This window comes from Etheostoma spectabile, unplaced genomic scaffold (genome assembly GCF_008692095.1).
Source record: "Etheostoma spectabile isolate EspeVRDwgs_2016 unplaced genomic scaffold, UIUC_Espe_1.0 scaffold58, whole genome shotgun sequence".
NCBI classification, from domain to species: Eukaryota; Metazoa; Chordata; class Actinopteri; order Perciformes; family Percidae; genus Etheostoma; species Etheostoma spectabile.
In genome coordinates, this window is record NW_022605629.1 from 438749 (window position 1) to 465105 (window position 26357).

General features: G+C 40.6%; 1 protein-coding gene and 1 long non-coding RNA gene across 2 annotated transcripts; both read right to left on the minus strand.

The window, feature by feature from the left end:
* LOC116686942 (uncharacterized) lies at positions 1 to 25248 on the minus strand. Its single transcript, XR_004331430.1, has 3 exons — positions 25238 to 25248; positions 11409 to 11414; positions 1 to 90 (listed from the first exon to the last, which is right to left on the minus strand). It is a non-coding gene; the product is annotated as an uncharacterized LOC116686942 (long non-coding RNA).
* foxi2 (forkhead box I2) lies at positions 3259 to 7868 on the minus strand. Its single transcript, XM_032511960.1, has 2 exons — positions 6871 to 7868; positions 3259 to 4621 (listed from the first exon to the last, which is right to left on the minus strand). The coding sequence occupies exons 1-2, from the start codon at positions 7496 to 7498 to the stop codon at positions 4029 to 4031; spliced, it is 1221 nt and encodes a 406-aa protein (XP_032367851.1). The 5' UTR covers positions 7499 to 7868; the 3' UTR covers positions 3259 to 4028.
* Positions 25249 to 26357: the final 1109 nt, after the last annotated feature.

The window sequence follows — 26357 nt, forward strand, 5'->3', positions numbered from 1 at the left end:
GGTATGTTAAACACATTAAAACGTGATTTATAAAATCATGCCAACAATGATTAAGCTATTTTAACAGCTTAGTATTATATGCAAATAATGCTTTAGGTCCTCCAAGTTATTTTATGCCCAGTTTAATAAGCAACTTCATTTATTACAATATATGTAGTTGGGGGTCCATCTCTCTTTCAGTTAAGGGGTCCTTGAACGTAACACAACATAATTTGATACAAGACATGAACAAAGCTGCTTTCCACATTTAACATTTAACAACTGTTTTGGTTTTGCAGTAATTTCCATAATGATGCACAGCTACAATTACCTTTAACGTCAATTTCACGCCACAATCTGTTAAGTACCTCGAACACACTCAGGGTGTGAATCGTAAACTGTGAAATCTAAATAAACGATCACGTCGTTGCTCCTGATCTGCACGATGGGTGGCGACATATTTGCAGAGGGAATCTCCCGATGCGTCGTTTCTTAGCAGGAACAAAGGCCTCCTCTCAATTTGGGGCAAACGCTGGAGGAGAATGGAGACAAAAGAGATCGCTTTGAGAGGGATATCTTCACCTCTCTTCAGAGAGTCCTCTAATTGATACATGGGGATTGGCGTGAAGGACCAGGGGACAATGGCTCTATTGTTTCCCCGGATTCTGGATCAAGACGTCTGTCAACTGCGGTGCCTTTGCAGGGAGCCCGGCTCGCCTACAAACTTCAACTTTCTCTCTTGAGTTTTGCCGATGTCTCTACCGGCGTGGCCAAAGTGTCCGCCTGTGGCACCCGAGGGACATGCTGGAGGACATCAGCTGGGCTATTTGTTCAGAACGTACCACACATTATCTGCTTACTTGTCTCAAAAAGGCACGCAGTATGGAGTGGGATTGAAAAGCAAAAAATCTACTATTTTTGATGGTGTAATCTGTATCTTTTAATAAAACTTAGAATTTGAGATTTCTTTGTATCTCATTGTAATGCTGCACAGAAAATCCTGATCAGTAAATACAAGATTAATGAATCAAATTAGTTCTCAACATTGGGCAACAAAGACATCATATTTTAGAAAAAAAAGAAATGTCCATGAAAATAAAGCTCAATTGAATCACATTAACATACATGTATTATTCAATTCTTTATTCTCCGAATGTGTAATGCTTTTTTTTTTTTTACAAAAAGCAGTAACATGACCACCTGTGCACTTATTAAAATACAGTTAATTGGGATTAATTAATTGACAGTGTACCAACCTAACACTGTTTTCTCAGATTGGTACTCAAACAGTTTCTATGGACCTTTTAAATAACTCATTACAGCAAACAGTTACAGTTTATGCAGGGATATTCTTATTTTCTCATTTTATCTTGCCCTGCTCTCGTTCAGGGTCTTAGTGGTAACAGATGAGGGGTCCACTTCCCAGTAACAGAAAACAAAATTGTCTTGCATAGGTTGGTGGTTTTGCAGCATCACGATTGTCTTCTGAGAGTCACGTCACTCCTCAGACACTAGGAAGAGAAGCAGATTTACCGGAATAAAAGATTAATAAAAGTTGTTTTAGTCGTCTTATCTCATCGTAATAAAAAGTATTATTGGTGTTTGACATTGTGAGAAACCCAAACCCTAATGAAGAAGGTGTCAGACTGGATTAGGAAGCAGGAAGAACCTCTGCGATTTAGATTCAGCAGCCGGGCTTTACAATAAAAGCGCGGAAGAGGATTAGGGCCCCGTGGGAAAAATAAATGTTAGTTCTGAGTTTAAAGTCAGACTTCAGACAAACAAAGTCAGAGTTACACTACGTATTAAACCCTTGTATTGTATTCGGGTCAAATTGACCCATTTCCAATTTTTACTGGAAGAAAAAGTTAGATTTTTTCTACCTAAATATCAATGGCCTTACCTTATTTTCTGTGATAAACATGTATTCCTGACTCAATTCAGGAAATTATTCCGGAGTAGGGACCCGAGGGATACAAGAGGGTCCCGAAAGTGAAGACAACACAAGGGTTACAAGTTCTGTATTTAAAATCAGAAATTTGAGAATAAAGTCAGAGTTCTGATTTCAAACTTTAAACTTCAGATTTTCTTTTCTTTTGAAGTCGGAATTCTTTAAACTCAGAACTCAAACCCATGTTTCACATGTTATCGTCTTCCGTCTTGGAGAACTAAGTTTTCAAAAGTCAAATTGTCAGTAAAGAAGGTCTGCAGGAACCCAACTGTCTCCCACTGGTGTTTGGGGTTTTTATTCAGAGGGTAGGAGGCTGCATTGAGCTGAAATGGACTAGAAGTAATGAAATAGGAGATTAAAGTAAATGCATGGGTATGCATTCAAATGATAATGACGCCCTGAATACGCTGATGCCTCATCTGAAAATGACGTGGGACAATACAATAGAGACAACATGATATTTATTAATAGTCACAGCTGAAACTGCCTGGAAGCTGTACGCAAAGATAAAAAAAAGACAATAATAGATACAAAAGCCATTCAATGATTGTCACACTGAATCCTGAGAGAAACCATGATATAGCATATAGTTTTAATATGTATGTATGTATATATATATATATCTATATATCTATATATATAGATATATATATCTATATATATATATATATAGATATATATATCTATATATATATATACACACACATATATGTATACAAATATATACATTTACACATGTATACATACATATATGTATACAAATATATACATTTACACATGTATACATACATATATACACATATACATATATACAGTATATAATATACAGTATATACTGTGTATATATGTATATATGTAAGTATATACATATATACACATATGTATGTATATACATATATATACATATTTATGTATATATACATACATACATGTATGTATATATATATATATATATATACCTATATATGTATACACACATATACACATATATATATATATGTATACACACATATACACATACAAATACCTATACACATATATACATAAATATGTATACACATATACATATATACAGTATATAATATATATATTGTGTATTGTGTAAATATTGTGTATATGCATATACATATACATATATCTATCTATCTATATATATATATATATATATATATATATGACATCTGCGTTTTAGTGATGCTGTTTTCGGCGCGTTCTGTAAGTTAATGTCATTCACTTCAGCTTTAATCAAACTATGTTCGGAGAACAGTAGAAAAACAATGCCTGTTAGCATAAATAGCATAAATAGTCACAAACTATTTTTTTTTAAATATAATTTACAAAAATACACATTTATAAAGTCCACATGTCTGTACAAGAGCCCTAGTGCTGTGGTTTCAGTCAACGTGGAGGGTATAAAACAATAAGGCAAGCCCCTGTCTCGGATCATATTTCTATTCAATCAATCGTTACTGCATTTGCAAACTAAATAGACGGATAAACCCTTCATTCAGGGCACTTTCATCTCATAGGATTGTTGATTTGAGGTAATGGCGGTCTCACAAAGGCAACTTTGGCAAATTTGAGTTGATTATGAAAATGAACCCACGTGTCATCAACTGGAAGAATTTGGCCGCTGCAAAGAAATATAGGCTGGATTTGGCAAAACTGGCAAAAAAAAAAAAAAAACATGTACATTTACATTTTTAAACATGAAACAGTGGAGAACAATAGAGAAACTTTCTGTTGAAACTGCTCCAAATAAACACCTAAAATGGATGTTTTAAAATATATCAAAAGGCATAAGTGTTTAGTGGTTGTCTTACTTTGCAAGTATATGTTAGCATTAAGAGCAAAGTAGGATATAATAAAAAAAAAAGAGTAAAAACATAAGTGCTCATATTTTGTTGGACTTTCCGGCTGGCGTTTCCACCGTCTCGAGTGCTTGTCAAGTTAAATCAAGTTCACCTAAAATACTCTAATCTGTCTGTGAACCGGCGAGTGGAAGGGAGTGCCGTGTTCATGAAGCCGCTACCCAGCATGCACTCTGACCTCTCGGCTGGTCCCTAAAAACAGTGGGATGTGGTGTTAGAATGGAGTCCTATAGCTCTGTCCCCTCTCTGGGGTAAATGAGGCTGTTGACGCTGAAGCTGTTGTAGAAGTGGCTGTTGAACTGTCCCCCCTGCCCGCCGCCAAACGTGTTGTAGTACACTCCCCGGTTGAAAGCCAAGCCGTCGCAGTGCTCCGAAGGGCCCGTGTCCTGCCCGCCGTGGTTCAGGTGGTACGGGCTCAGGGCCGTTATGTTCCGATTGGACAGCTCGTTGACCAGTCCCAGCGACCCCTGGCGGCCGGGGGCCCCCGAGCTGAGCGTGGACATGCTGCTGTAAAAGTTATTAAAACAAGGAGCGGCTGGGGCCAGCCCGGGCGGCGAAGCCGACGACGAACCCTTGTGGGTCTCGCTCATGGCGTCCATCTCCGGCGAGGGCGGCCCCAGCAGCGGAGGACTTTCTGAAGGTTTCGGTGGGGCCCCCACCGCGGGCCGGCCGTCCTCCACCTTCGTGGCCCCCGCCGCCGCCGCCACCGCTGGCGCCCCGGCGCTGCTCGGATCTGAACGTCTTTTCCTTTTCCGGCGGAAGTTTCCGTTGTCGAACATCTTCTCACAGTTTGGGTCCAACGTCCAGTAGTTTCCTTTCCCTGGAATTGAAGATGAGACACGTTATGTCCTCTCGGCCCCTCATCCATACAGCCCATTGGAAAGCTCCTTACTGTGCCATGCATTCCACTGGATTTCTATTTGGATCCCTCCTCTATAAGTGCATTGGTGTTGTATTGTATCGTGATTGTATTGTATACTGTATTAATCGCATTGTATTATGTTGTATTGTACTGTATTAATAGTATTGCTTTATGCTGTATTGTACTGTATTAATAGTATTGCTTTATGCTGTATTGTACTGTATTAATAGTATTGCATTATCTATCTATCTATCTATCTATCTATCTATCTATTATAGGCCTGTACTAATTAAATAATTGTCTGATCACAATTTCTTTCTACATAATAGCCATTTCTTTATTATTTATTTATTTTTTAGTAAGGAATTAGTGTTTTAGGAATCTTGCTGTGTTGTTTGGTCAATGGCATCTATGTATATATGTATATATGTATGTATGTATGTATGTATGTATGTATGTATGTATGTATGTGTGTATGTATGCATGCATGCATGCATGTATGTATGTATATATGCATGTATGCATATATGTATGTATGTATGCATGGATATATGTATGTATGTATGTATGTATGTATGTATGTATGTATGTATGTATGTATGTATGCATGGATATATGTATGTATGTATGTATGTATGTATGTATGTATGTATGTATGTATGTATGTATGTATCTATGTATGTATGTATGCATGCATGCATGTATGTATGTGTGTATGTATGTACATATTTATGTATGTATGTCTGTATGTTTGTATGTTTGTATGTATGTATGTATGTATCTATGTTTGTATGTATGTATGTATGTATGTATGTATGTATGTATGTATGTATGTATGTATGTATGTATGTATCTATGTATGTATGTATGTATGTATGTATGTATCTATGTATGTATGTATGTATGTATGTATCTATGTAATGGTAATAGCAGCAGCAGCAATGTTCCACATTGTGGAACAATACAGTTGATCTTATCTTATCTTTGTTTAACCATAATTAACTGCTGACATTAGCTATAGGGTCCTGAGATGTATAAGTGTTGATGGTAATTGTCCATTTTATGAGAATTTGTTTTTATGGTAATAAAGACGCCGGGTTACTTCATAGGCTGTGTATTTGTGTTATCACATTATCTGGGTCACAGGACAGTAAGGTAACAACGACATGTATCCTGGGATTCATCCACAACTTTATACAAAACTTTTGTTTGGGAAAAAATAAATATCAAGAAATATTTTTTTTTTTTATTTGACTGAAAGAGACAAATATATTGTTAATCACAATTATGTCTAAGACAATTAATTGTACTGCAACATTTGGGATTGTAACATCTCTGGACTCATTAGAACTGAAAGATCCGTCTGGGCGGAGGGCAGGACGTTTACTATTTCTATATGATAAAATAAATAAAATACAACTTGTATTTTTTGCATGTCTTACCCCCTTTCAGCCTTTTGCTCAGCGGCTTTGAGTTTGTGAAAAGCGCTGTATAAATTCAATGTCTTACTATTATTATTATTATTGTTATGACTTGCTCAACACAAGACAGTTTCAGTTATCTGTCTTAGCAAACTTCTATCATATATGTTTTTAACGATTTGCAAGTATTTGCTATCAAATATCTCATAATTCCGTCTGTTTCCTGGAGGCCAGTTTTGAACATGGACTCTTTATACAATAATAATCAATAACACCTCCCTGAGCTGACTGGCATCCCAGTCTAGACTCGGGTACAGGTTCAAAACCACATTCCAGTCATGTTTAAGCACAACACATGCACTATTTTGTGTAACAAAAAATACTAGTAATATTCCAAGGAAAACAAAAATAACTACACTACTTACTATGGAGCCTTTAATTGGCTTTATTTGGAATTCCTATGAATATTTTAGAATCTTTGACAACAACAATGTTTGTATATTTTATTTTTCAATAATGGTATTGTGTTATTGGAATTGTTATATAAATTAAATTAGAAGCATCAGTTAAAATTCTTTAAAGAGATTTATTTGGAATTTAGTTGTATTTTAGGATTTATTGAACCACAAATACACTAATTGATATGACAAATCCCTTTTTTAATTGAATTTTTTAAACATATTTTTAGGATTCATTAAGTAAAGTCCCTGAGACCTGTCTGTAACCCTAAATGCTACATATTTAGTTTAGAATAACTTTTTTTTCCCACTGTTGCGTTCACTGTACCTGGATCGTCCTCGTCCCTCGGCACTTTCTTGAAGCAGTCGTTCAGAGACAGGTTGTGCCGGATCGAGTTCTGCCAGCCGGCCTTGCTCTTCTTATAAAACGGGAAGTTGTCTGCGACGTACTGGTAGATCTGGCTCAGGGTCAGCTTCTTCTCGTGCGCGTTCTGGATGGCCATGGCTATGAGCGCGGAGTAGGAGTAGGGCGGCCGCACCAGCTTCAGCAGCTCCTCCTGGCTGGCGATGGACAGCCAGCCCAGGTCGGGCCCCCCGAAGCCAGGTGAGTTGGTGAGGAACTGCCGTTGCGAGCCGTAGGAGGGCGGGATGAACGACGTCGGGTTGTTGCCGTGCAGGTAAGACGCGGACGAGTTGACGCCCGGCCCGTTGAGCCACAGGTACGGGTTCGGAGACGATGCGTAATCTCCGATTCCGTATCCGGCGGGTCTCTGTGCGCCCTGCAGGCTCTGCTGGTGGTACATGCTGCTCAGGTTGTCGCAGTAGACGGCGGCCATGTCCGGGGCCTCCTGGGCGCCTTTGGGTGGGAGAGAGCCGACGGTAGGGGAGGTGTGCTGCTGCTGGTGATGGTGATGGTGCTGGTGCTGGTGATGGGACTGAGGGTCGATGGAGTTCATCACTCACCCGCGGGTAATCCCTAAGGAATTGCTGAAGCGGTTCAGGACAGGTGGCCTGTCCCGGCACGGTGCGGAGGCAGACAGGCAGGCAGGCAGCAACAAGTGTCAGGGAGGATGGAGCAGTTTGGGGAGTTTTAATAGAATAAAGCCTTGACAGTAGCCACATTCAGGCAGCAGATCATTCCCAACAGCCAATAGACACACACTGAGTAACAGGGGGTGTGGTCATGCTTCTACCCGGCTCATTCAGCAGCCCAGAGCGGGGCCGTGGTTCCACAAATGTTTCCCCCTGTCAAATCGGCCATGGAGAGACACAACAGAGTCCTGCTGGCTTCACGTTCCCTCTGAGGGACTCTGGCTGCTTTTCATTAAACCTCCGCCAACAAACTGTGGGTCAGGGGGGTCACCCCCCACCCCATAACATTTAGAGCGTCAATCACTTTATTAGTTGTTGTCAAACACAATTTCTGCATCTATTTATGGGGCAATGCCTTTAATTATTGAATCTTTTAAAACTTTCTGCACATTCACAACAAGGAAAGAGATGTGCTGCTGCAAGGTTAACATGGTATGGTCCACTATAGGGGTGTCTGAAATCATTGGGAAACATAGTTATAGGTAAGAAGGATTAAAATATGGGATTAAAAAATAAAAATGTATGTATGTATATATATATATATATATATATATATATATACATATATCCAAAATCTACGCTTATATGCCTTTTCAACATAATTTTTTCTTGTTCCTCTGCTAGAATTCTACACTTTTTAAAACTTTGCCATGTTTTACCCTCTGTCATCCAAAGTAGAGGTAAAAATGCTTTATGTATTTAGGTAATATTCAATATTCAACATCATGTTGTACAGTTTAATTTGACTCTTAAATCAGTGATGTAAAGCAATACTTATTAAACTATCTCCCAGAAATTAGACAGAGTTTTATGAAAATTGAATTCAGGGAATATAAAAGCCCTGAAACAGATTGGGTTACAACATTTTCAAAAGCAGATTGATCATTTGGCGTGTGATTTAGCATATTACTGATCAAAATACATCCTCATGATCCTTCTAACAATAACTTTGTGTCAATAATTTAGATTACAATATTCATAAAAGGCAAAATAGCAGCTAGGTTTTTTCCATAATGTTTCCCAGCCTGTGTTCTAGCAGGAAACTAACGAGGAATCGATTACGTGAATCGCCAACTATTTTAATAATTGACTGATCAGTTTGAGTCATTTTTTAAATAAAAAATACAAGATTTCTCTGATTCCAGCTTCTTCAATGTGAATATATTTTAGTTTCTTCTCTACTCTGTGATAGTAAACTAAATATCTTTGAGTTGTGGGAGCCACATTTTTTACCATTTTCTGACATTTTTATAGCTCAAACAACAAATGAAAATGAAAATAAAAAAATTATAATTGTTAGTTGCAGCCCCAGATGCCACTACTATCATCCACATTATGATAACTGTTCAAATACAAAACACATAACTCAATTGGCTGACGGATTTTATTTTATTTGATGATTTAATAACACATACAACCCTGCACAGCAGTCAGACAGAGATTAAAAATCCCAGAAGATGCACGACTAAATAAGAACCAATAAAAACATAAAGAAGCACTGAGGACACTATTCCATCTCCTTGTCAAAAATGTCCTAAAAACTGGCTTTAGAAAAGGCAAAAAAAGATATTTTAACACTTAATTTATTTGTCACCTAGTGTGCAAAAACAAAACAAAATCATTCATAATGTATTCTCACATTGTCATACTGAAGGGAGCCAATTGTGTTAAATCAGTTCTAAAATAACCATATGATAACCATATATCAAACACTGAACAATGACTTTTTAATGCGATTCTCGCATATTTAATTGATCACCATGTGAAGTACGTAAGCCTTTCATCAGCTTTCCGTTAATGGGTGTGAATTCAGGCAACAAGGGGAGGACCCACACACAGAGAAATGCAGGCCCACAGGATCAGTTCAGGGACTTTATGGGAATGTGGGAAAAACTCCCCTCTGAAACCTTTCTGAAGCGAGTCACCCACCGGAGTGGAGGTTTACCAGCTAACGCCTGGTTCATGTTTTTTTCCAAACAAATTAATTGTAGTCTGTAGCTAATTGGGACTGTTATGTCCCCTTTGTGTCCAGGGGTGGACACTTAGCAATTAATGGAAAGGCGGAGCGGTTCAAGATAAATAAAACCATTTATTGTTAAACTAACAAAACAACTGAAAGGGATCTATGAAAGGAAAACTGCCGTTTCCAAAAATGTAAACTAAGAATAGTTATACTTATAGTCTGAGACTAAAAACTCAGGGACATTATTTAATTTAATTGTAATTTATACGCTGAAATTTACAATTTACACTCTGTTGTTACACACAAGCCTGAAATACACACACATGTATTAATGATGTCATAGTGAGGGGGATGCCAGTGCTGGACCAGCACCCTGAGCGGATGAGGGGGGTTTGGTGCTTTGCTCAAGAGCACTGGCATCTCTCCAGCTACCAGTCCAGAGACTTGAACCAGCAACCCTTCGGTTCCCTACCAAACCCCCTACAGGCTGAGCTACTGACTGTCTTTAGCTGTAAGACGGTGACACACTCTAGAGTCTTCTAGTCTATGGTAGGCATGAGTGAGACAGTTAGGTGACAGGGTTCCAGGAGACAAATAACACACAGGAGACAGACGCTACAACACAGGGACATCATCTCCATGGCAACGTTGACAAAATGCCAGTGAGCGTGTGGAAAAGGGCCGGTAACAAACTGCAGGGCCGATGAGGAACGTGGGAACAGGTGTGGGAAAGGGAGGGGACGTCAGGGGACCAGGACTGGCTAAAGAGTCTGGGGACATCTAGTGGATGGTTGGAGGATGTCCAATCTGGGGAGGAAGAGGAGAGGACAGGGCATGGTGGGAGACAGTAGAGAGCCAGGCAACCAGTGGTGGAATGGAAGTACATTTACTCAAGTACTGTCCTTACGTCCAAATCTTGAGGTACTTGTACTTTACTTTACTTGAGTCTTTTCTAGGGCTGCACGATATGAGGAAAATATGTAATAACGTTGTTGAATATCACAATATAACTTTTGATAAATAAAGAGATATTTAAGCTCACGGGTCTGTTGCAACAACTTGTTTGTGGAATTAAAACAATATAAAGGAAGTGAATACCAACATACTTCTGTTGAACAAATTAAACATTAAATATATATATATTGATATTGCGATGACGATAAGAGAACGATATATTGTACAGCCCTGGTCTTTTCTTTTCATGCCATTTTCTACTTCTACTACGCTACATTTGAGAGAGAAATATTCTACTTTTTACTCCACTACAGTCATCTGAGAGCTTTAATTACTAGTTACTTTACAAATTAGCCCAGTGTATAAAATATTATGTTTTATTATAAATTGAACTACCCAATAATATAACGGCCTACAAGTCCAGCTGATATGATTAGACCATTAAACACAGGACTGATTTAATCGTTTTCAGTCTAAAATGTGAGGATTTTTCTGCATTGATGGCTTTTACTTTTAATACTTTAATTACATTATCCTGATGATGCTTACATAATTTTACTGAAAGTGCCCATATTATGCTTTTTGGCTTTTTCCCTTTCCTTTGTTGTGTTATATATATTTTTGTGCATGTTACAGGTTTACAAGCCCCCCCCCCCCCCCCCCCCCCAAAAAAGGGACTTACCATCTCCAACAGAAAACCCTGCTCACCGCCCTCATACTCTGCTTCTGACTGGCTAGTAGTCCTTATCTAGGTACTGTCAGGGCCCTCATACTCTGCTTCTGACTGGCTAGTAGTCCTTACCTAGCTACTGTCAGGGCCCTCATACTCTGCTTCTGACTGGCTAGTAGTCCTTAACTAGGTACTGTCAGGACCCTCATACTCTGCTTCTGACTGGCTAGTAGTCCTTATCTAGGTACTGTCAGGACCCTCATACCCTGCTTCTGACTGGCTAGTAGTCCTTACCTAGGTACTGTCAGGGCCCTCATACTCTGCTTCTGACTGGCTAGTAGTCCTTACCTAGGTACTGTCAGGACCCTCATACTCTGCCTCTGACTGGCTAGTAGTCCTTACCTAGGTACTGTCAGGGCCTTCATACTCTGCTTCTGACTGGCTAGTAGTCCTTACCTAGGTACTGAGCATGTACGACTCCCAACAAAGATGGAACAGAAGTAAGATGTCTCACTCTGTAGCTAAAACAGAGACCTAAAACACGATCTGCAGCGATAGGCAGTACAACAAATATATGGGCCATAAAACATAACCAACTAAAAATATTGCATTTTATGTTATACATCAAGGCTACAACATGAAATGCGAATTATAATCATAGTTAAAATAGAGTACAAAAGAAGGCATTCCCTGCAGAAAATGCAGTATGAATGCTGACAGCTTGAATAAATTTCAAAACATGGTTATCAATGAAGAAATGTGAATTTTAATCTGTTTATTGATCCCCTATGGGGAAATTACAATTTACACTCTGTGTCCACACTTGGTTAGTTTTACACACACAGTCCTGAACTACACACACGCTCAGGTTCTGTAAATGCACTAATGGAGAGATGTCAGAGTGAGTAGGCTGCCAGCTGAACCAGCGCCCTGAGCGGGTGGGGGTGTACGGTGCCTTGCTCAGCAGCACCTGGCAGTGCCCAGGAGGTGAAGTGGCATCTCTCCAGCCACCAAGCCACACTCCATACTTTTTGGTCGATACAGGGACTTGAACCAGTGACCCGCCGGTTCCCAACCCAACTCTCTACGGACTGAGCTACTGCCACCCCAAAAATAGGCTGAAGCGAATAGGCTCAAAAAATGTGAAGCCTTAGAATTTAAAAACATCTTACACTAATTAGAAACTGCTGTGGGTTTAATCAGTGGACCATGGGTAACCAGAAACAGCTGAGGGTTTGAAGTCGGCATGGGTCGGGAGTCAAACTGCATCTACTGTATATATTATGTTTAATAAGTGCAATTATCAACAGTTAAAATAAGTCCTTTTAGGGCAAAATTGGTAATAACCCACAAAGAATAACCAAAGGATAACTCAAATAAGACATCAAAAATCCCAAACTATAAGTTTATCACTGAAATCCTTTCACTGTGAGCATCATAGGACTCTGCTAGAGATAGAGTTCTAGTCCAAATATCTATTGTAATATATATTTGTATTATATATCTTCACGTGACCTGGGATTTCTCTCCTGTTGGGCATTTCTGGAACAATATTGAATCCAAAATATCTGCCCTGGTTTATGATGCTGTACCTGTTACTGTCAATGTTCTAATTCGGAATGATCTGTCAGCTCTCCAGCCGTCAAAAACTCAAAAACGGGCTGTTTTTGCTCAACTTACAGAGGCCAAAAGAAGGACTGCAACCCGTTCTCACTTCTGTGTCTGTGTGTGTGTGTGTTTGGTCCCTTTTGTCTTATGCCAGTCTCCCTGTCTGTACCTCTTATTTGTGTGTGTGTCTGTATCAGTTTGTCTTGTTTGGGAGCTGCAGACATCTTGCTGTTGTGTTGCTGTTGTGTCTCCCTCCTTCCCATATTTCCTCTCTTTGTTTTAGAGTGAAACAATGGTGTGTGTAGTGTATATATATATATATATATATATATATATATATATATATATATATATATATATATATATGTGACCCCTTGGTAATATAACCCCTTGGTTGAGACAATGACTTGGGATCAGGGCTGCAAACATTTCAGCATATGAAGACCGGTAATGCTATATAAGGACTCTGTTTCTCCAACTGCACCCTAAAGTGTAAGTAAATCTTTTCTATCTGTCTCTGGCGCCGATATCAAATGACTTGTGGAGGCACACTGCCACCTTGAGCTGCCTTTTTCCCGTAGCAAATCCCAGCGTGCCGGCTCATCTCCAATTATCCAGGGTTTATGTGTAGGATTTAACATTCACCACAAGATGGAGGCAGCCCACTGCCTCCATCTCCAGCGTGGCGACTGAAGTGACAGACCATGAGGCTTCCAACACCGCTGTAACATGGCTTTGGATGAAGGAGCCAAAGAGCGATCAAACTCTTAAATGCTTTTGCTTTAGAAATCTAATACGAAAGTGTGGTTTTACTCAGACAGCTCCTGGAGATTCAGGAAGTCTTTGAAGAAGTATGCCTTCTGATTAACCCACTGACTCCTGGGTAAGACTTGTAACAGTGCAAGGAACTCGCTTTATGGTGTTTAAACAAAGGCAAACAGTAGTCCAAATGGTTCTTTGGCCAGAGCCAGTGTTGCATTTCTTCTTGGAGAGGAACTTTCTAATAAAGCGGAGTCCGACCCCCTCTGAGCCCCGCTGTGATTACTCTGGTTTGTATTGACACATTATCTGCCAACACTTCCCTGTTTTTCAGCATCTGATAGACTGAGGTTTTTTTCTCTAATGCAGCTTTTCCACTGAGATCCAGGCCGCAGAGTAATTGTCCGCGCAGCACCAGGAGTCGCTCTGTCTGACTGTAATTCTATAATATCGGGGTTGGCCATGACAATAATCCACGGGGCTCATCGTGCGTCGCCAAAACGGTTTCACAAAATCTCTAATGTATGTGTGGGAACCTGTGGAAAAGGGAAGACTCTCCGGCTCTGAAGCTCCTGTCAGCAGATTCTTTTGATGAAGAAAGTTGCGTGAAGACACAGCAGCCTGAGTTTGTGAATTGCGACTTTTGGAGTCTGAGTTAAAGAACCCGAAAGGATGGGAAGAAGACAATAATCTGACTTATCTCTAAACTCAGGAACCTTAGAAACAGCTGTAAAACCAGATACATGTTTTGACTGCTTTGCTTCACTTGATCTTTATCAATTTAATTCAATTATTTCTTCATCTAAGCCATCAACCTGCCTCTTAGATCCCATCCCGACTAGGCTACTTAAAGAAGTTTTACCATTAGTCAACACTTCACTACTAAATATAATCAATTTGTCTTTATTAACAGGCTATGTACCACAGCACTTTAAAGTAGCTGTAATTAAACCTCTTCTGAAAAAGCCAAACCTTGATCCAGATGTTTTAGCCAACTATAGACCTATATCCAACCTTCCATTTCTCTCTAAGATTCTTGAGAAAGCAGTCGCCAAACAGCTGTGTGACTTTCTGCATAGCAACAGCTTATTTGAGGATTTTCAGTCAGGATTTAGAGTTCATCATAGCACAGAGACAGCACTTGTGAAAATTACTAATGACCTCCTAATTGCTTCAGACAAAGGACTTATCTCTGTACTTGTGTTATTAGATCTTAGCGCTGCATTTGATACCATTGACCATTATATCTTATTACAGAGATTGGAACATTTAATTGGCATTAAAGGGACTGCTCTAAGCTGGTTTAAGTCTTATTTATCAGATCGATCTCAGTTTGTTAATGTTAACGATGAATCCTCTGTGCACGCCAACGTTAGTCATGGAGTCCCACAAGGATCTGTGCTCGGTCCAATCCTGTTCACTTTATATATGCTTCCTTTAGGCAGTATTATTAGGAAACACTCCATAAACTTTCATTGTTATGCAGATGATACTCAATTATATCTTTCAATCAAGCCGGATGAAACTAATCAGTTAGCTAAACTTCAAACGTGCCTTCAAGATATTAAAACCTGGATGACCTGTAATTTTCTAATGTTAAACTCCGATAAAACTGAAGTTATTGCTCTCGGACCCAAGCACCTTCGTGACGCACTATCCAAAGATATAGTTACTCTGGATGGCATCACCCTGGCCTCCAGCACCACAGTGAAGAATCTTGGAGTCATCTTTGATCAGGACATGTCCTTTAATTCCCATTTAAAGCAAATTTCAAGGATCGCCTTTTTTCACCTACGTAATATTGCAAAAATCAGGAATATCCTGTCTAAAAATGATGCAGAAAAACTAGTCCATGCATTTGTTACTTCTAGGTTGGATTACTGCAATTCTCTGTTATCAGGCTGCTCGAAAAAATCCATAAAGACTCTACAGCTGATCCAGAATGCTGCGGCACGTGTTCTGACAGGAACCAGGAAAAGAGATCACGTTTCTCCTGTTTTAGCTTCTCTGCATTGGCTTCCTGTAAAATTTAGAATAGAATTTAAAATCCTTCTTCTCACCTACAAAGCTCTTCATGGTCAGGCTCCATCTTATCTTAAAGAGCTTATAGTACCTTACAACCCTGGGAGAGAACTACGCTCCCAGAATGCAGGGTTACTGGTGGTTCCTAGAGTCTCTAAAAATAGAACAGGAGCCAGAGCGTTCAGCTATCAAGCTCCTCTCCTGTGGAACCAGGTTCCAGTTTGGGTCCGGGAGGCAGACACCGTCTCCACATTTAAGAGTAGGCTTAAGACTTTCCTTTTTGATAAAGCTTATAGTTAGGGCATAGAATCGAATATTGTTAGGGAGTAGTAGTTAGTCACATTGTTTTCAGATTTATCTATCATATAATATAACTAAAGGGAGACTTGGCATACAGCCCGATCCGGTTGGGGAGAGTTCTGGCCCGGCCGGGCTGGAGCTCTCTTTACCTCGTCTCTCTTGGTTTTGTTGTAATAGTTTTAGACAGCTGGGGACTTATTTTGATACACTAGTTAGGGCATAGAATCGAATATTGTTAGGGAGTAGTAGCTAGTCACATAGTTTTCAGATTTATCTAACATATAATCAAGAATATAATAGAACCAAAGGGAGACTTGGCATACAGCCCGATCCGGTTGGGGAGAGTTCTGGCCCGGCCGGGCTGGAGCTCTCTTTACCTCGTCTCTCTTGGTTTTGTTGTAATAGTTTTAGACAGCTGGGGACTTATTTTGATACACTGAGCTCCTCTCTCCTCTATCTTTCCATCTTTTCATTTATGTGCATCCATGTCCCAGAAATGCTTGTTACTAACCTATTTCTGGGGAGTCATTCCCCGGAGTCCTTATGTTCTTTTTTCCCCAGCATGTTCCCTTGGATCAGAGAGGCTCCGAAATCAGGGTAGCAGCTATTGCCATGGTTCCGCTACACGTTCTGTGATGCCATGTTCAACTGCTACACTGTGGTGCCCTGCTACGTCCTGCTACGTCCTGCTACGTCCTGCTGTGCCTTGTAATGCTGCACAGCGTCCTGCTATGCCATGAACTACCACAAAGAACTGCTACAAACTACTAATTTTTTCTATTTTTGTTATTGCCACTCTTCATTCTAACCCCAACCGGCCCGTCAGACACCGCCTACCAAGAGCCTGGGTCTGACCGAGGTTTCTGCCTAAAAGGAAGTTTTTCCTCGCCACTGTCGCACTGTTGCTTGCTCTGGAGGAAACTAGAACTGTTGGGTCCTTGTAAATTCCGGAGTGTGGTCTATCTGTAAAGTGTCTTGAGATAATTCTTGTTATGAATTGATACTATAAATAAAATTGAATTGAATTGAATTGAATAATACAGTTTTACATCTGGCATGAAATACAAAGAAATACAAATACTTGTTCCCAGTGTTTTTGACAGGTACAAAGTTCTCTGCCACCTTTACTGAAAAGCTATTTTGGTCTCTCTTTTTGTGGATGTGTTGCATGAAATTGGATAAAAAGACAAGTCACATTCTTAAAACCTCATAGGATGCTGAAGAGGAGACAGGATGTGAAAAAGAAGGAGCGCTTCATCACAACACAGAGGCAAAATCAGGCTTGTTCAAACAGCACGGAGACAATCTTTCATTTAATTATTTATTACTGTGTGTGTGAGCATGCGTGCATGTGTGTGTATCAGACATACAGATGCTTGTTTTTGTGTATTTTTTAATGTTACCTGTTGACTGTTGGAGCAGACAATGCAATGACATTTTCTGTGTAAACAGACAAAGTTTTATATTGTCTTATCTTTTCAATGGCCAATTTGTGAAGAAATACTCAAAAGATGAGTGGAGCGTAGATATTGTTTATGCTGGCATGTTGATATCATGCACTGTGTCTGGATTATGGAGAAATCATGCAAGCAGGGCGCTCACTAGATCACATGCGTTTTGTTGTCCTGTAAAAAGTATTTCTAAAGATGCATAAAGAGGTAGCACACGCTAAGACAAGAACACATCATAAACAATTTAAGAGGTAGTATTCCTATGGTATTGATATGGGAACATGTAATTACAGACAAAAAAAAGAGAGACAAAAACAGGAAAAGGACCATACTGTATATGTCAGGTTTTGCCTTTTTTTTTCTAGTGCTACTGCGAAATATATTCCTGATGTCAACAGACTTTCCAAAAAACTGTATAGTTCCACAAATAAATAGCGACAGATGTCAAGTTTGGCGACATGTGATGTCCAGACCGAAGCAGGAAGGATGGAACAACTCAAAGTATTTTAATTTGCTAAAAACTACTGAAAAAATCCCAAACAAGTGGTAAAACAAGAAGCAGTATATGATTATATACTGACAGGAGCCTTGAAATGTAAAAACAGGAGAGAAAAAGACACTTTCAACTACTTTTGGCCTTTGCTTTGTTTTTTATATTTTTGCCGCCCATAATGTTTGTCATGGACTCTTTTAAAAGGGGATTTCCAGCCAGAAGGATCGTCATATTCAACGAATGCAGTATTTCAGATTATTTCAGCCTTTCTGCTTCGTGTTTCATCTTTTTTGTCTGAGGCGATGAGGATGGAGGTCCATTGCACAGTAATAGTTTTTCAGGTGAGTAATGTGATCAGACGTCTTGGGGCCAAAACGAGTCTTTCTTGCTGCTGCTCGGCCTGTGATTTCATCACCATGAGAAATGAAATGAGCCATGCCGACTGAGTACTGGTGACAGGTGTAGTGGTGTGTGTAGGTATTTCCTGCGCTGACAAATAAGTTTTAGGCTTAAAATGGCTTAAAATGACCCTCTCAGAACCAAAGTAAATGTAACGTCCTTATTCTTCAGCTAAATAAATTAGAGTGCTCCAGTCCCTTTTTCTCCCTTTTGCTGTCCTTGGGCTAAGAAGCACCTGATTCAAAATGTGTTTAGGAGGATGGTTAGGCTTGAAAAAGCTTTTGATTTTGGGGGATTTGACATTTCCAGAGGGCATTTCTATTCTCCTACCAACCGTCAATTAACACTGGTCTTTCTGGGATCTTAGACCTAGCCCACACATACGTGGGCTTTTTTTTTTTAAACCTGGCTTTTTCTATGCTTTTTGGCCTTTGGTCCACACACAAACAGCATTTTAGATCACTGTAAATGGAGCTATTGAAAAACTCAGGCCAGGGTGAAGACTTTTGGACTTACTCTCCATGCATGTGTTAGCTTAACTGGATACGGGATTCCAAAATGGCACCTATTCCATTCAATGGAGTTGCTCGCCTGGTGAGCTTCAGGGTTTACTTAGTCATTTTCAGCCCCCTGAATATCCACAGTAGTGTTTTCTAGTGGAAAGGTTAAACACTCTTCCTGGGGGTGTGGTAGTCTTTCAGCAACATCTTCTTCTTTGCGCGACTGGGGTAACATTGGTAACGTCTGCACAGAAGGCACACTTGAACTTAAACTTCTAATGTTGTGGTATTCATTTACTCATTTGGCATGACCCTGGATTTTTTTAATCGACGTTGTCGTCTTTGTTGTCATATGTTGTATGTCAACTTCTTTGCTACTGCAGCAAAACTAATCGCCCCTCGGGGACAAATAAAGGTCTTGAATTGAATTGAATATTGTTTTATTGCCTAGCTAAAGCCTAATACAATGACAAAAAAATGCATCGTACTTTCAATGAATGACTTCAAATGTACAGGTAGATGGAACACCTGTTAGACAGAAGGTGTTTGGTTGACAGCCCCACGGACCTTCAGTACTTGGCCTTCTTGCGTTCATAGGCGGCCTCCACCCCCCACCTCCACTGGTATCGTGAGCTCAATGAGGAGCACGGATTTTTGCCTCGGTGGAGCACCCCACCATGTCTGGGCGAATAGATGTGGCCGTGATCTCAACACCCATGTTCCACTCCGGGTCAGGGGAAAATGGCCTAAGTGTTTCTCTTGGACTGATGCTTCTCCCCCCCCCCCCATCTCCCATGACAAAGCTGGTGTGGTTGTGGTTCTCATATCAAGGTTATATCAGTTTTTACAAGACACAGTCAAACAAACAAGTACAAGAAGATAAATAGGAAAATGCATTTAATATGACGGTCCACCATATTTATGATCAAAGAATACATCTCAGATGAAGATTTATTGCGGGTTGTTGTTCCAATCAGGATTAGTTTTGGCTAGGGATATCTAATAAACATTGGGTTAAACCTACCACACATGTGTATGATGCATAGACATGCTGTTTGTCAGCTAGGTATGGAAACTTGGACAGTTGGAAAGGAACCGGTACAGGTACTGTATGTCACAAAAAGTCATATAGTCTAATATTAGAATTAATAACACTTAAAATTATCAATTTTTTTCAATGATGGGAGGGAAGCCAAACAGAAACATTAGCAGCTTAATATTATACAAAGATTGAATGATGTTGGTAGTTATTTCTTCTTCTCTAAAAGGTCATACTGTATCCAATCAATAAAGTCCTTTTGTACATACACAGTTAAACTTGTTGGGCTTTACCGCTGCTGGTTGGGGGGGGAGGCTAAGCTGCAAATTTGTGGACGCAGAGACCTATTTATTCCTGTTTCTGAGACAGTCTGGCCCATTCAGCTGACGCACAATCTCCACCATTTACCTCCAGTCTATTTCGGTGTCACATTGACGCCCACGTGTCCGGCTCTGTGAATCTACCTGCGTTTGGCCGAGTGGGATCATTTACACAGGAAGCCTTAGGAAATAAACATTTGCACCCATTATATGTTGCATTCCTCTTACAGACATACGTGTGAGCAGAGCAGGAGCACAGAAGAACATGTATCACACACACACACACACACCACACACACACACACACACACACACACACACACACACACACACACACACACACACACACACACACAGAAGGCATTCATAGCATAATAACAGAGTGCTGCTTTTGAGAGGCCAGCCACAGTTCTGCGGACAGAGGGGGTGCACACAGGAGATGTTATTGCTCTATATGTTTATAACGCTGCCATGGAAAAATAAGAGGCTCGGCCACAGGCATTTCCTCAGCTCCTATTTCCCCAGTCACCTCTTTAAGCCTGTGAGGGAGGGAGTCGTTTAGCGTTTAGATAGAGGGTTGAGCACATCATCATTTTCATAAACAGGCACCCTAATTTCTCTTTTTTTGCATGCATTCCATAACAAACCCCTTTCACCACCCGGGTCTTGTTTCTCCCTACCTGGCTGTTTGTTACATCTATTGTCTCGATTCTCCTAAAACCATTCTTAAAATATTAATTCAATGTAATGTGAGAGACATGGGGATTCAAACACAAATAACTGAATGAGAATATTTGGCGCATCTATTGTTTGGTTTGACCCCTATGCTACTCTCTACTGGTTCCTCTGCTGGCCACCAAGGAGTTTGATTTTACTTTATTGCTGTTTTGCTCTGAGTCTGTTCTAGACTGAAGTGTTGAACCAGCTTGATGGCGTCAGATTTATGTAACGCCGCGAGCGTGATAAAACATACCCACGAGCAAATTATATGTAGATTCAGATATATAAGATTTATCGTACAGCTCAAAAATGTACAAAGTCTTTGGCGATTTGACTCCATTGCTATACGAATATTTCTTATATCTATATATAGGGGTAGAGAACCATCAGACCCCCCCCCCCATTGGAGTCTAGACACCGGTGGTGGTGACGAAGGAGCTCGAAGACCAGACCGAAGGAGGCTGGAGTAGTGGACTGGAGGTGGAAGGGGGGGTGGAGGGTGGCACTCTTTGCCTGAAACAACAGCTAATAACAAAGGGAGAAACAGATTATTTAAAGCAGGATTGTGACTCTGTGATTGGCCCTTGCCATTGTGTATGATTCTGATTGGTTTAGCAACAGCTGATGGAGTTAGGTAGAGCATTAATTAAGAGTGAGGTCTTCCTGAAGGGATTTCCACTGAGATACATTTCAAAGATATTAACGGCCACTCGCAAGACATAAGTCCTTGTGCTCCAACCGAGGGCTGTACAGGCTGCTGAGTGAGAATCAGGCACACAGAGCAGCCACTATGCGCCCTTGCGTGACTGCTTGGCGAGCGCTGGAGGGCATACACACTCTCACAGGACCCTATGCTTTCCAAGAGGATTTCCTGCTCTCATTAACGGTCCTGACTTTTGACAATTTAGGGGCCGAAACCGAGGCCCCTCTCGTGATTGGTCACTTACACCGTGATCACACCCACGCAGTGTTCCTTGCAGCCTCCCGTGATTTTTGTTCCTTCCAAAGAAGAGTTTCTGTCTCTGATGTTGGAGCACAAGCTAGCACCGTGAAGAAAAGGGATGTCAAAGTTTCTCTGGTCTGTTGTGTTGTTAGGATATATTGGATGCTTTTGAAATGTTCCTTGACCCTTGTGTTGTCTTCTCCTCAAAATTGAAAATCAACACTTTTGTTGACGCTTCATATCGACATTTTTCACTTTTTTGTTTACGTTTTTGTCCAGTTTTCAACCCTTTTGCCACTTTTCAATGTTTTGCACTTTGACGTTTTCAACACTACGCAACACTAATTTATTGACTTTAGTTTCACAGTTTATGGGGAATTTATGGTCAATGAACCTCATTTATAGGAAATTATACCTAATGTTTGAGTTAGAAAAGCAGAAATTATTTAGACTAAAATTAAAGGAATGGATGTTGATGGATAATCAGACTGGATTTCTTTTACTCAAAACTATTTCGAAATACCTTCAATGTTTTTTTAAATGCTTTAAAATTGAATAAGACGCCCCAAAATTATAGTAGAGATTTTTACTTGCCAAAGAGCGTTGTGTGGACTCAATCATGTTAATTTGGGGAATTACAATTGGGTATTTAAAAAAATAAAAAAGCTAACAAATTGTGCATGGCACTTCATATCTGTGTGTTTCTCATGAGCATATTTTATTGAGCTCCCAACATATGACATCAATCTGACGTCATACCGTTTCACAGCATATATTCATGATTCTAAACTCAATGCTAACTAGATTAAACTGGTTCAGAGCTGAACCCTCATCCTTGTGCTGACATGTGGCATCGGAATTGAAGGTTTAATAGTATTTCTGCAGAATCCTTTACTATCTGACCATTCTTTAATAACTTTTGAATTCTTACTACCCAACTATATGAAATTAGATAAAAGCTTCTACACTAGATGCCTTCCGGACAGTGCTATAGCTACATTTTAAGGAAGATATTCTAACAGCATTTAATTCAATGCCATGTCTTAATATAACAGAGGACTCTTATGTTAAAGTGTAACTCTCGCCAAAATGCAACCTAGGGTCTTTTTGTGAATGTACCCGAGTCAAACTTTTGTTTAAAAGCAAAATTAGGACTTTAAAGATTTACCGTATTTTAATTTTGGGTCAAATGGCCTTTTGAATGGGAGTGCTAGGGGCAATTCTATAATAGTATCAAAATCATTAGTTTTAAAATACTACAAAAACGGAAAACAGTGAAACTTTGCTTTGAGAACATTGTTTGTGTTCACAAACTCTTTTTGACTGGCAAGATGGCAGCGACCGGAAAAACCAGCAGCTAAAGTCAGTCGTTCAAAAACACTTTTTAATAAATTCTGTGAACACAAACACTGTTCTCAATGCTGAGTTCATGTGTAGAGCCCCTGGTGATACTTGGAGCAAAGATTCAGTGTTTGTAGTGTTTTAAAAATAGGGATTTTGATGCTATCATGGTAGATAACCTAGCTCTCCCATTCAAAAGTCTGTTTAAAAAAACGGTAAATCTGAAAAGTTATGCTTTTACACAAAGTCTTTGACTCGGGTACATTCACAAAAAGACCCTAGGTTGCATTTTGGCGAGAGTCACGCTTTAACTTAAGTCCCTCCCAAATTGATAATCTTGTGGACGTTGCTACGACCTTGCTATGGAGGACACTAGACTCTGTTGCTCCTCCCAAAGGAAAGATGATGAAGAAGAGGAAACTCGCACCTTGGTACAACCTGCAAATTAAAACAAACCTCGAAAAAAACTTGAAAGTAAATGGCGTTCCACCAAACTCTTAAAGAAGAGTTTCCCGTGGTTACCACTTCATTACTAGATATGATCAATATGTCTTTATTAACAGGTTATGTACTGCAGTCATTCAAAGTGGCTGTGATAAAACCTCTTCTTAAAAACCCAACCCTTGATCCTGAGGTCTAGCCAACTATAGACCTTGTTACTAACTTAGCCCCAGGGAGCCCAGTCCCCAGAGTCCTTATGTTTTTTCACCCAGCAGTTTTCCTTGGATTAGGATGGCACATCATCCTTAATCATGGTTGCAGCTGTCGTTGTGGTCCTGCTCCGTGCCCTGCTACACTCTCCAGTGCCCAGCTACACCCTGCTACACTCTACAGTGCCCTGCTACACACTGCTACGTCCTGCAGTGCCCTGCTACACCCTGCAGTGCCCTGCTATGTGCTTCTACATCCTGCAATGCCCTGCTACACACTGCTACGTCCTGCAGTGCCCTGCTACACCCTGCAGTGCCTGCTATGTTCTTCTACATCCTGCAATGCCCTGCTACGCCATAAACTACTACAACTAATATTTCTAGTTATAATTCCCTTATCTTTATTGTGACTATTGTTGCCATTATTCACCACACCCCCAACCGGCCCGTCAGACTCCGCCTACCAAGAGCCTGGGTCTGTCCCAGGTTTCTTCCTAAAAGGAAGTTTTTCCTCGCCACTGTCCCACTAAATGCTTGCTCTTGTTGGGTATGTGTCAATTACAGAGTGTGGTCTAGACCTACTCTATCTGTCAAATGTCATGAGATAACTCTTGTTATGCTTTGATACCATAAATAAAAATTAATTGAACTTTTGATGATTATTTCAGCTCTTCTTTTGTTCCAGCTTTTCTTTTATCTTTTTCCATCACATCTCTATTAAACATGAGCTTCAAGGACACAGGACGCAAAGGAAACAACTTATTTAAGGGTTGCACTAAGTCACACTAAATGATAGTGTCAGCCTATAATGTGAATGTAAATAACTATAGCTGAAATCCCGTCGCATTTATTTACTTTCAGATATAGGCTTGCTCTGCTTGTCCCTGCTCCAGTGATGCCAGCTCTCTGTGTGAGTGTGTGATCCAGAGGATAATTAGACCTCGGAGCATGGCGGTGAGTGTTTGGTCTTGCCTTTAAAGAGAATGCTCTTGTTGGATGCTGCAGTACGAGCGTCTATATATCCCTTAAAAAAGGCACAACTGGAGCTGCTCGTGCCTCTGATGTGCCATCCAACTTTAAAATGCAGCTTTTGCGCGCTCAGTCTTCTTCAAAGACGTCTATTTTTTCTCCTTTTCTTTTTCTCTTTGGCTTTTTGCCCCCCCCCCCCCCCCCATCTGCCAGCTCCAACTTGGCTCTGCCTGCTGCCTCGACATGATGGGTGGATCAGAGTGAAGAAGTCGGGTGAAAAAGCCTGAAAGGAATTGCTTCTAATTCTGCATGCCTCTATCTAATATACTAAAAAGAAGTCACAGCAAAGCAGCATGAAGAAATATGAAGAACCTGCTGTAAAAAAAAAAAATGGGACATTGAGCTACTGGTTTTGTGTGTTGATTAATGTTCTGTTTAGAATTCGCAGCAAGTAATCAGTGTAAAAAAATACACTCCATTCATTCTCTTTAACTTCGGGGACTAATGGCTTTTCAGTGAGGACTTTGTGCCTTTAACGGCACAAACATCATTAACCCAGCCCATTGTTATTCTAATATCTCTGTCAGTGGCCTCGGAGGCTGGACCCTCGTCTCGTTGAAACAGTGTCCTCATTGTGTGCCCAAAAGGGGGGTGGGGGGGGATGGAGGTAGTGCGGTGGCTGCATCAACATGCTGCCACCTGAGCGGGCATTGGCGTCCAGAGAACCTTACATTTAGGGTGGTCCAACCGCGTCCTCTTGGCTCTCCTCTTTATGTGGTCCCAAATCCACCTCCCCGTCCCACCTCCCACCGGCCCTTTCCTCCTCTCTCCCAGAAAGCCCCTCACACGATGAACAAAGTTTCACTGGCCCTCGTTTGTTGACTTATCTGGCACGCCGGCAGATCTGCTTCTGAAAAAAAAAAAAAAAAAAAAAAAATCATTAACCAGTGTTCGTTGGCCTTGTTTTGCAGCAGGGAGGTGGTGGACGGTTGTCCTCGTCCCTCCAGACATACAGGAAGAGCCGCTGCCTCTGTCTTGAGCAGGTGCAAAGACAAGGCTCAATGACATCTTTGTACCAAATGGAAGACATTTGGGTGGGTGGGGTGGGGGGGGTGTTGGGGGGTTCAACAGCACTCCTGGCCGTGGCCTGCACTACCTCCCCTCCTCCGTCTGCCTTTAACTTGAATGTGAGAAATCAGCAGTGGCAGGCCATGGAGGGGGAAGCCATATATCCTGAAAGGTCCCAAACACCAAAGGCAGTTGGGTTTTGGCTTCCACGCCTGCCTTTCATGCAGTTAATTTTAATTTAATTTTTTATAATCTCAGGCTGCTCTGTTGTTTCCACTGGCTGGAGGAATTCATGATGCCTCTCAGCCCAGTTCACAATAGAAACTCACAATAGCAACACCTGTTTCTTAACAGCAATGCTTTAACTAATCTGTTGTCCAGAGATCGATCGATGTGAAAGAGGCTCTATGCAACTTTGGCCATTTCTTCGCTTTCTGCTGGCAGGTTTTAGAGCCCCCCCCTAACATCGTAATAGATATATTTACATGTCTGACTCCTTGCTTGATCAGTCTGCCGTTTCCTCTATCTCTGTTTCTCCAACAATGCTCAGCCAT

Excerpts from the sequence above, each read along its gene's own strand:
- foxi2 (XM_032511960.1), bottom strand. The coding sequence starts at position 7,498 with ATGAACTCCATCGACCCTCAGTCCCATCACCAGCACCAGCACCATCAC. Across the intron at positions 4,622-6,870 it reads GAGGGACGAGGACGATCCAG|GGAAAGGAAACTACTGGACG; the intron begins GTACAGTGAACG and ends CTTCAATTCCAG.